Here is an 11427-nt window from a genome sequence, read left to right as displayed (position 1 = left end):
AGACGAGCAGCAAGCAGGAAGAAGGCAGCCAAAAGAAAAGTGAGAAGGAAGACGATGATGACGGTGACGGCGATGATGCAAATGGAAAAAGTAGCAAGGCGAAGAGTAGCGGGGAGGAAGGAGGTAGTGAACAGAAGAGCGAGAAGGAAGAGAACGATGATGACAGTGCTAAAGATGGGAAAAGCAGCAAAGAAAAGAGCAGCAAGCAGGAAGAAGGCAGCCAGAAGAAAAATGAGAAGGAAGGCGATGATGGTGATAGTGATGCTAATGGAAATGGCAGCACAGAGAAGAGCCAAAATGAGGCAATCGATGGCAAAGAGAAGACACGAGAGGATGCGGAAGAAGAAGAGGAAGAAACGAGCAGCGATGGCCCTCATGGGAATGGCTCCCACCAGAGCAAATCCGATACACCGAGTGGGGCCCTGACACGTAGAGACAGGCCATAAACATGCAGCAGCCTGTGTATATATTGCCAGTTTTCCTTTATGTCCTGCTGGTGGTTCTGCTGCTTCGTGGTGTTCTATAGTTCTTGCCCAACGACCTCGGGTAGTAGACATATATAGTGAGCTGAAGCTGCTTGCCTCTTCAGGGCCGTAGTATTCTGAGCCTCTGCCCAAAGTGAGCTGTTCCTTGTGTTGGGTTTACTGTTTTCTGTTGCTGCTCCTGCTGCTGCAGTCCGGTTTTTGCACCGAGAAGGAAAGGCCCATCCAGTGGGAGGCGTGTCCAGCTGGCTGGTTGCAGGATTCGCTAAAGGGGGAGAGAAAGGAGAAGATATTCTCACAGCGCCAGGGGGAGATACGCCGGAAGAGAAGGAAGCAGAAGCGAAGAAGGAGAAGGAGAACCTAGAGAAAGAGATGAAGGCTGACAAGTTAGGCGTGGCTTCTTAGTGATGCTTGTGCTGCTGTTGCTGGTTCCTTTCTGAAGCGATATGCTTGTTGGTGTATGAGCTTTTGCTGCTGCTGGTGTGCGTCTTGCTGCAGAGAGAAGCACCAGAAGGATATCGAAAAAAAGGCCCTCGCATCCACACACGAGAGTCCGAGTATATCTGTCCCTGGAACCCACCCAGCAGCCGCCACAGCATCTGCAGTTTCAAGCGGAACGGCGGCAGCGACGGCCGCCACAGCGGCAGCCGCTGCTGCTGAAGCAGCGGCTGGAACGGCCAAAGCACAAATGGTGTTGTCAGCACCGACAGCGAAGGAGATCGAGGCAGATAGGCTGCCTCCTGAAGTGCTGCAGAAACTGCACCAGACAGCAGCACCACGAAGTCCTGACGAAGAGCACCGGATGTTGCAGGTCCTCCATCAAGCCCACGCCGCTGCGCTCAAACTCAGATCACAAGGCATAGAGCCCACGTCGGAGAACCTCGAGAAGGCAGGCGTCTCGGTCGAAACGCAGATGGAGATTGCCAAAGCCATTCACCTCAAAGAGCAGCAGCCACCAGGGCAGCAGCAGCTGCAGCAACAATATCAGCAGCAGCAGATCCCACCTCCCGGAGGGCTGCTACTTCCCCCGCAGCAGCTAGTAGGTTTGCCAGGCCCCCTTCAACTACCAGGGCAGATAACGCCGCCACAGCAAGTGCCAGTTTACACACCAGTGCTGGGGGTGCCGTCACCGCAGCAGGTGCAACTCGGGCAGCAGATCCCAGCACCCGGAGGGCTGCTCCTTCCCCCGCCGCTGCTAGTAGGTTTACCAGGCCCCCTTCAACTGCCAGCGCAGCAAACGCCGCCACAGCAAGTGCCAGCTTTTTACACACCAGTGCTGGGGGTGCCGTCGCCGCAGCAGCAACATCATCAGCAGCAACATCAGCAGCATCAGATCCCACCACCAGGAGGGCTGCTGCTTCCCCCGCAGCCGCTAATAGGTTTACCAGGCCCCCCTCAAGTGCCACCGCAGCGAACACTGCCACAGCAAGTGCCAGGTCACACACCAGTGCTGGGGGTGCCGCCGCCACAGCAGCAACATCAGCAGCAGCAGCCATTGGTGAGTATGGGGCCTCTCGAGGAGCAGACTGGGCTGCTTGCGGGGTCTACGCATTCGCACCTTCTGGGGGGCCCTCCACCCGTTGGTCTCGCAGGGCCTCGGGAACTCCCAATGATTTTACCTCAGGGAGAAGCAGCGGACCCTCTCTATCAGCGGCTTCTGCAGAATACGCAGCTCATGGAAGAGGCCAAGCGGGAGAAGATCTGGAAGGACATCAAGAGCGTGCGTGCAGTAGCGCAGCAGCTGATTGCTAGAGGCCTTGAGCCCTCGGAAAAGAACCTGCGGATGGCGGGTGTCAGCACAAACAAGCAGCGGCGACTTGCGTGGTTCTTGGGGATCCCCTTTAAAAGTGAAAAAGAAATACAAAAAGAAGAGGCAGCCCTTAAAGCAAAGCAAAGGGTCATATTCTGGAGCGTAACGTCATGTGTACTGCTAGCCTTGGTGGCAGCGTTCTATTGGTTTAGGGGAAAAGTAACGAGGAGCCTCAGGAGGATGCGGCACCTCTATAAAGAAGCGTATCTGCACAGACTGCAGAAGAAAGCAGAACGCTTAAGGGGACACAAAACAACCGATCGGACTGAGCGTGGAGAAACCCGGGGCAAAGAGCGGCAGGGCGCTCTTAAAGTCTTGCGACTGAATACCGGCAAAAGCACAGAATATGGGGTCCATAGGGGGCCCTCATCCTCCAGCAATGCAACCAATGATCAATACATGAGGGGCAAAACCTCTAATACTCGGGGCACCGCAGCAAAGCTCCACAGTCACAGTGGGCGTTTTCCCTCTAGTAGCCGATCCAGCTACGCAGACCCCGAAGAGGGGCTTTGGGAGGACCAAAGCGGGGCCGCCCCCACAGCGGCAGTGGCAGCGAGCCAACAATTTAGTTGCGCAGCTGTCAGAAGCTCCCACAGCAGCGCGCTGTCAAGGGAGGAGTGGCAAGATGTAGAAGAGGAACCCCTTTTAGAGAAGCACAACAGGGGTCACTCGCCCTGACCGGGAGGCTTCTATCGGCACTGTGCTGTATTTTCGCTATTGCAGCGCATAGAAGGTCGAGGGATGTTGAACAGGCACTGAAAGAGCTGACCCATCTCTCCTTGTATGATATGAATGAATTCATGCAACTTTTGTCAGCCGCAGCAGCAGAGACGACAGCAATGTGGGCTGAGTCTCTAAATTGCAGCTCACACTCGTACTGACAGACATATTGTCAATAAGATTTGTCAGTATTGCCAGTCTTGATTTTTCATTGTCAGCCTTAATTTAGTGCTTACATGATGAACGCCAACTATTGGGGAGTAGTCACAGCGCAGACTAACAGTGCATAATTCCCTCTACGGTTTCAGGAAAACGCGCAGACGCTTAGTTCTGGACTCGAAGCAAGTTGACAGAAAGGTGTTGAAAGTGCTTCCATTAGACAGCTTCTTTGTTGTGCTGCACGTGCCCCGTCGAATTTCCGACACCAAAGTAGAGGAATCGCTAGGGTGCACTTCGTTACACTCTTTAAGCACTCCGGGTAACCACCGTAGTCTCAGCAATCAGCATGTTGTCCACACGCACATGTTTTATCTGTTTGTATTGTGCCAACTCCACTACACTGCAGTAGGAAGGCCGAGCCAATTCGTCAATTATTAAGGAGCTTTTCCGTGTTAGTAGTGTAGGGAAGAGTGTCAAAGTGCAGCTTTGCGCTCTCGCTGGAGAAGGCGATTTCTATGCACCCCTGTACATGTATAAGCAGCCAAAACGTTTGCTTAGCCAGGTGACTACATGTAGTTAAGGGTTAGCGAGATGCCTCGCGTGCCGAAATCGGCTAAGCATTGGGCAGTCAAAGGCAAGCCTCCTGTTGTACGTGTAGAGCATGGAGCTTCTCCTCCGTTGGTGGCTAGAGGGCGTCGTCAGACAGTTTTTTTGGACTATACCAGAAATGGTTGCAGTAGAAACCTAGGGACGGTGGCGGAGCTGCATCGTGAGGGTGTGTCGAGCGTGTTATTGGTGCGCAGTTCTGAAAGGCCAGCCAGGATGAAGTGCCACACACTATATATATACATATATATCCTTATCCCTAGACCGACAGGCTTCCTGGTTTGCGCGTTGCGCTAGCCACCGTCGCGAATCGGGTCCTGGCGTCCTCTACTTTTCTCCTCGAGATAAGGCTGGAAGAGTCGCTCACCAATCGTCAATCGGCTTTTTGAGGCGTTGGCGGGCATTGTCAAGACGGTTTCTCCTGAGCAAGCGGAGGGTTTCACGTTCACTGCCTGTTGTATTTACCCACCCAAGGGTCTTGCAGAGGCAGCCGGTTGAGAGGAGGCCCCTGTCTTTTTCGCGTAAAAGCAGTGGCGGAGCTTTGATCTTCTTTATCCACTGTGGTAAGGCCCCGAAGTTGGCTGGCTTGGGGGGCCCCATCATGGGGCCCCATACAGCCTGCCTCTGCGCATCGGCGTCAGAAAACATGCTCCGTAGCGGCCAAGCTACCCAACACTTCTTTGGACACCTATAGGTGTGTCCATCTCAGGGAGTGTCGGCACAGCCCTCAAAAATCCCGTGGCTGCCTTCCCGTCCTCGCGGACTTGCGGGGGTAGGCTGGGTGTCTTTGCTTTCTCCTCTCTTTTACTTTCGCGTCTTTTGCCGTTTCTCCCTCTCAAGCGTGCCAATGGCCACGTTTTGTGGAGTTTGACGGCGCACCTCCCAAGCGGGCCGTCAAGGGCCCCTCTGCTGCCCCCCTTGCTGTCAGTGTGAGCGCGGAAGGGAGGCCTCTGCTGCAGGCGCTTCTCTTTGTGTCTGCCTCCTTGTCTGCATCTGCCCTTCTGCACACGTTGCTGCCCTCGCCGGCGGCAGCTGCAGCAGCGGCGCTTCCGGCTGCCGCCTCTCCCGAAGCGCCCCCCTTCCTCCTGAATGGGATCCTTGCAGGGGCGGCTGCCTCGCAGCCTGCTGCTTGCCCTCCCGCTAGGGGCCGCTGGCCATGCAGGAGAGGCCCCTTGCGCTGCAGCAGACACTTCCGTAGTGTCACGGAAGAGAAGAATGCATGAGTTACAGCAGCAGCAGCAGCACCGGCTAAAAGGGCAGCGCCAGCGAGAAGAGAACGCGGTACACTTCCACGCCACAGAGGCTCCCCAGGACGCAACCCTTTGCCAACTGCACCATCCAGCCGACTCCAACAGCGACTGCGGATTTGCTGGAAGGAGAGACACCAAACGTGCTCATGTTGGGTCACTTGGGATTTTGCGCCCTCTCCACCGCAACAGCAGAAGCAGCACCTGTAACAACAATGGCGCAACAGGCGGTAGCACAGACCGGAGCACCCCGTCCAATCTCGTCATGGGCAGGTCGAAGGGCAACAGCAGTTACACTCAAACCAACCGCAGCAGCAGCAGCAACAGCAGCACCACCGGCAGCACCAGCAGGAACCGCAACAATGACAGCTACACAAACGACGCGGGCACCATCAACTGTGAGATCAAGCCGACTATATCCAGTTTCCGGGGCAGCAGCAGCAACAACAGCAACAACAACAGCAGCAACAACAGCAACAACAACAGCAACCACAACAGCACCAACAGCAGCAATTGCAGTAACGCTTCACCAAGCTGCCCCCTCTGTAGAGGCTCTGGGGTTTTTCGCCATGGGCCTCGTTGGGAGCGTCGTGAGGCTTTGCTGCAGACACATGGCTTGGTGTTTTCTGGCCTCAACAACCGCTTGGCGGCACCTGGATCATCTGGAGCGGCTGACAGTGCCATCCAAGGGCAGCAGCAGCAGCAACTCAGCAGCGCCAACGGCAGCACACAGCAGCAAAGCTCAGAGCAGCGGCGAGAAATCGAAGCTTTGAGGCGCTGCCTGCTGAGCGGCTTCACAAGGAAGGAGCGGCAGCGATACTGCTGCCCGTTTTGTCGCTGGGAAAAGAGTGGGGGTGCAGTCCTTACAAATGCAGCGACTACTGCTGCTGCTGCTGCTGCCGATGACCACAGCAGCCTCCGTCTTTGTATCCCTCGGAAGGGCATGGAGGCGCAGGCGCTGCAAGTGCAGCAAGAGCTGCAGCAGCAGCATTCGATTGACTTGGAAGGCCTCTCTGCCGAGCAGCAGCAGTCCTGCTTCGTAAAGGTCGAGTGCGCACCCCTATGCAGCAGCAGCAGCAGTTGTACCGCCAACAAGAGCCTCAGCTGCGGACTGGAAAGCTGCGACACCAACACCCTTGCGGGGGTTTGTGTGGGATTTGACTGCCGCTCCCTCAGCGCAGAGGCCCGCTACGTGGTATCCGAATTGGTGAAAGACGGATGTTTCATCTCGGTTGCACTGCAGGCGGTTACTGCCGTGCAGCAGCAGCGGCAACAGGAGCAAGAGCAGAAGCAGAAGCAGAAGAAGCAGAGGCAGCAGCAGAAGCAGCAGGAGCAGAAGGAGGCCCTGCAGCCGCAGCAGCAGAAGCAGCAGGTCGAGTCAGGTGCTGCTGCAGGCACAGGCTTTGCCGCTGCATGTGCAGCGGCAGCAGCCGACATTGAGGCGGAGGCCGTTAGCCAGCAGCTGCTGGATTTGGGGTCTCTAAGAGCGCGTGAAGACGCAGACGCTTTGCGGGATAGTCAGACGAGCCGACAGCAGCAGGAGCTCAGCAGCAGCGCTCAGCCCCTGTGGGAGCAGTACGGCTGTCTTTGTTCGTTCCTCGCAGCCGCAAATCCCACGCTTTTTGATGTCTTGACGAGCAGCACCAAAAGCGGAGGCGCTGGTGTCGGTGGGAAGGCAGCAGCTGCGCAAAGCCGCCTGCTGCTGCAGCGCCTCTTTGGACTGCAGCAGCTGCTGCTGCGGAGCTACCCTTCGACAGGGCCTTGCTTCATTAGCCGTACCGACCAGGAGGCATGGCTGTTCCTCAGAGCGCTGAGCAACCGACAGACGGATGCGGGGCACCCCAACATCCACGACTGCCTCCTGTTGGCATCCGCTGCTCGAGCAGCCGCAGCTGCAAACTCCTCCTCAGGAGTAACAGCGCCTTGCTCTCTAGCAGGTAGGCGATGGACGCGCAGGAAGGCCTTGCCTGTCTTGCGGCGGGCGGCTCTAGAGAGCAGTATGCCTGCTAGCCAAGGGGGCTTTTTAGGCGTGGCATCGCCGCAACAGTGGCCCCTTAGTGAGCAGCAGCGCGAAGGTATTCAGCAGCTACGGGAGCTTGCCGCTGCACTCTCTGCAAGGGAGCTACAACTGAGTCTTAGCAGGGCCTTCCTGTTGAACAAAGAGAAGGTACGCCCCTGACGCGCTTGACCTCACAAAAATTTCCCCTTCACCTTATAAAATTCCCCCTTTACCTTATAAAATTTCCCCCTTTCCCTTATAAATTTCCCCCTTCACCTCACAAAATTTCCCCCTTTCCCTTGCCTCTGCCTCTGCTAGCGATCCTTGCATGGCGCGATGTCTTCTGGTGTCTTTATGTAGGTCCTCGCCGAGTCGCTCTTCTTCTCAAATATTGGCTCCCTCGCAGCCCCATCTCTTCTCTTGCAGGAGCGGCAGCGGCTGCTGCAGCTCGTCGGCTGGTGGCTGCGTATTGGCGCCTTCATCTCTGCCACAGCGGCTGCGCTGCAACAGCACCATCAGCTGCAGCAACAACCAAAGCCATGCAGGGAAGGCCGTCACTCTCAGCATCATCAAGAGCACGAGGCGGATGTCGCTTGCCCCTTTTCAGAGGAACTGCAGCACCAGGAGGCGGCGCCTCAACTCTCGGAGCTGCTGTTTCGGCCGCATCCAACGCGAGGGCCATCCCACATACAAATGCTGCTGTTACACCCCAGAGAAAGCGCTGCAGCGGCAGCATTCGCAGCAGCTGCCGCAGAAGCAGGCGGCAAATTGGAGCCTTTGTTGCCCCCGCAGGCCGGCAGCGGCCCGGCGAGGGTAGCAGCGAAGGCACCCTCAGCGACTGCATGCGCTGCAGCAGCTGAGGGGATGCTCAATCCAGAGCATCACAGTGCATCCACGAGCAAAGACAGCGGCCGCAACACTTGTCGAAGTGTCGTGCTTTGCTCGAGGGGCAGAAGAAGTAAAGAGGTAATCGTTCTGAGCAGCAGCAGCAGCAGTCGCAGCACCTCCGAAGAGCGAAAGGAGGGGGCGCGGCACTTTTCGCAGCCCGCCTCCAAAAAGGCTTTCAAAGCCTTTATCCCTGAAGTCCCCTTTAAACAGCGAAGGAGTAAAGCCTCTTTCTCCGAGTGCCGCCCTGCAAATCGGGGCCTCGGCTCTAGCAGTAGCAGCAGCGGAGCTGCGCGCAACGCTAGCAGGCTGCGTGTGTTTGCATCCTGTCATCCCGCCCCCACAGCGGAGCTCCTGGTGGCGAGTTTCTTGTCAGGTGGCTCCGAGGTCACCCAGGCTGCGCCTGCCTCGCAGCGCTGCTGCTGGGAAGTCGAACTGCCAGACAGTCCTGGCCTGAGAGGCCTCAGTGCCGCGTGCACCGCGTTTCGTCCTCTGCAGTATCAGCAACAGGAGGAGATTTCCGCGTATGATGCCTTTTGCAGCTTGTGGCGCCTTACTGCCGACCCTTTAGCAGCCCACTGCAGGTCCCCCAGAGTGCTGCAGGACGAGGCGGGGGAACGCTTAGAGGAAAATTCATGCATCACGGAGGTGCGCTGCATCCTGCAATGCCGCCGCTGCCACAGATGGCGGCATCAGCGCAGTACGAGGGGCCTCGGCTTTTGGAGTTCCCCCTCTCCTGCCGCGCCTCTAGGGCACACCTCCGTCTGTACACCCCTTACTTACACTGGGAATGGGCTCCCTTGGTGTGCGTGTCTGTGTGCTGCTAGGGCTGTAGCGCTTGCCGCCCTTGTCTGTCGCTTTTGCGTGAACTCTGCAGGCTCTCCCTCCCCTCGTTGCCTCCGGGCTGTGGCTGCCATCAGAGGCCTTCGTGGCCCCCATGCAGCAGCAAGGTATGAAGCACCAGCAATATACAGGTCGCATGCAGTGGGGTCGGCAGCACTTGGCGCGCCTTGCTGCGCTGCTTCTACCGCAGCCCGCCAGCAGCAGCAGCACCAACGGCACAGCGGAGGGGCTGCCTGCTTATCGCTGGTTGCGAGAAGCTATCGCCGCAATTCGCCAGGCAACGGAATGTGCCTTTCTTTCCAAGCCCGCCCCCACCGATGCAAACGAGGAGCTGTTAATTGACGACGACGCCCATCACTACCCTAAAGGTCCTTCATATGCACCAGAGACCAACTAAAATGGCCCTCGTAAAGACTGGTAATGGACCGTTTGCCCCACCCACCCCCTTCCCGCCCGCTCTCTCCAAAGGGGGAGAAAATTTACATGTTGAGGCCCCAGTTGGGCCCTGCATTGCATATTTTTGTGTTTGTAAGGGCTTTTAAGGCTCTAAACTGCGCAGGAGGCCACCATATGTTATCGCATGGACGTCGATGAGCCTAGAACGCAGCCCCTTGGTCCTCCCGTGGTTTCATCGCAGCCCACCCACCCCTGCTTTCCCCCTTTCCATGCCGTTGCATCCATAGAATATTCTGGCCCTGCTGATTTTCATGGCAATGTCTATGCGTATCGGCGGCTGAGCGCATGGTTTGTGTTTATTCTATAGCTCATTGCTTCGTGACAGGGCCTTTAATTGGGTTTCTCGGTGTGTCTGCATGCGCTCTTTCCCGTGCGCGTGACTTCCGACGCTGTCTGAGATGGCTGCCTCCAACTCTTCCTGATCATTTGCGTGATCCTGGAGGCCCGCTCCAACGAGGAAGCACCCCCACCTGCACTATTAGAGAGAGCAGAGGAGCACTAGGCATCAGAGCCCAAGTGCCCTCGCAGTAGTAAAAAAGTAAAGTTTCTAGTGATTGCAAGAGCCAAACGGCCAGTGTGTGTGTCTGTGTGCGTGTGTGAATAAGTGGGTCGGAGCAGTCCCACCCCAACGGTGCCCCCAGAGTCACACAGTCTACCGCTGAAATAAGCGGTTACACTTGTGGCACTGATGTCGCGTCTTAAAATTAAGGGCGCTGCATTTCCAGCAGCTCCAGTATAGGTGTGGGTGAGTTTTGGGGGTAACGCGGTTTCCCTCTCTATCGCCTCCCTTTTCCCTTGTGCTGTCTAGGGAGCTGGTAAGAAGAGGCCCCCCGGGGGCCCCTGCAGCACTGGCCACCGCTGCTGCTGCCAATGCAGCGTTGGAAGCAGCAGCCGGTAGTGCCGCGGTATCTGAAACGAATGCGTAATTTCCACACGAGAGTCCGAATGCCTTCCGATAGTTAGCGAGCTCCCGGGATTGCGGTTGGTTGTTGGTGGGGGCCCCCAAGGGAGGCCCTACGTCCTCCCTGGCGCTGCGAGCGTCAGCCGTAAACACCCGAGATACCCTGTCGAAGATGACAATCGGTTCATCGGTCTCTGCTGTTGAAGCGCCTCCGGGGTTGGTGGCGCCTCCTACCACCCTACCCTGCACTGCTGTTGCTGGAGCGGCAAATGCAGCCCCTTTAGAAGAGGATGGGTGGTGGCGCTTATGTTTATTCTTCGAGCTTTTCGATTTCTTCTCTGTTTTTTTCTTTTTTGTGATGTGGCGTCGGGCGGTCAATTCGTCGGACGAGGGCGAGCGGGACCTGCTCCTTCCGTGCCTATTTTTTCTTGACTTCTTCTTTGCTCTGCCTCGCCGCCGAGAGGCAGAAGAAGAAATAGACGAAGAATCTGAACTGGAATCATCAGTTGACTGCTGCTTGAGGGCCTTTAGGGCCCGCTTCACGGGGTGTACCGTCGGGGTGTACTCAGGGGAAGATCTCCGGGTATGCGCGGGCGACCTGAAGCCGCTGCCGTGCTTGTCGAGGCACTCATCTGAGGTCCCAGAGGAGCCCCTCCGACGGCGAACCATGGGTGCTGAGAGCCAGCGCGTTCCTAGAGGCCAATAGTGCAAACGGCGAATGAGGTATTGCACTGCTCTCAAGAATCAACAAAGCCCACAATTCCTGCGAACTCTTCAAAAGCCCCAGCCCCTCTGCAGGCTTCAAGAAATATGTGTGATATCCGTAAGGGGGAAGAACGGCTTACGGAAAGCACCCTGCGGTGCAAGCTACCTTTGACTTCGCGGGCGTCCGACGCACATAGGCCCCCTGCCTGCGCTTTGCCCTAGGAGGATTCCGGGAGAAATTCCACCCCGATGTGCACTATGAAGCACATCAGGAAGACGTTTCGAAAGGAAGAAAGCGCAATGCAATCAAACTCGCCGAAACTCCAAAGGACTGTTCAATAGGCGCCACTCGAGCAAAGTACAGTACTAGCCCCTGTGACCTGTTTGCCTCTACGGCACGCGGAAGGCTCGAGAATCCTGAACTTCTTATTAAGCAGCGCGGAGTACCATGATACTGCGGGTAATCCACCTTCTAACTGCTGCAAGGGACTACAATATGGTGCCGGGGGGGCCCCAGGGGCCCCCTCGGTCGCCCTATGCTCGTTCGTTGGGGCCGCCACTGGGAACCGCGGCCAGTCGAGTGGGGCGGTACGGCAGTGCTGCTTCTAGAGGAT

At 56.9% G+C, this 11427-nt stretch overlaps 2 protein-coding genes across 2 annotated transcripts; one reads left to right on the top strand and one right to left on the bottom strand.

Annotated features, from left to right (window-relative positions):
- Positions 1-47: 47 nt before the first annotated feature.
- LOC113147550 (histone-lysine N-methyltransferase 2D-like) lies at positions 48-5546 on the top strand (the record flags this gene model as incomplete). Its single annotated transcript, XM_026338469.1, has 5 exons — positions 48-429; positions 676-868; positions 981-1575; positions 1894-2543; positions 5456-5546. Coding segments are annotated over 5 exons (1911 nt in total), but the record flags the coding sequence as incomplete, so codon positions are not given.
- A 4313-nt stretch (positions 5547-9859) lies between these two features.
- On the bottom strand, positions 9860-10777 carry LOC34617820. Its single transcript, XM_022731173.1, has one exon. It carries the CDS (start codon positions 10775-10777, stop codon positions 9860-9862), a length of 918 nt encoding a protein of 305 aa, XP_022586523.1.
- Positions 10778-11427: the final 650 nt, after the last annotated feature.

Source organism: Cyclospora cayetanensis, unplaced genomic scaffold (assembly GCF_002999335.1).
Source record: "Cyclospora cayetanensis isolate NF1_C8 unplaced genomic scaffold, CcayRef3 CcayRef3_contig_262, whole genome shotgun sequence".
Classification (NCBI taxonomy): Eukaryota; Apicomplexa; class Conoidasida; order Eucoccidiorida; family Eimeriidae; genus Cyclospora; species Cyclospora cayetanensis.
The sequence above is the reverse complement of the archived record's forward strand: the minus strand, read 5'-3'. Positions and strand labels throughout refer to the sequence as shown.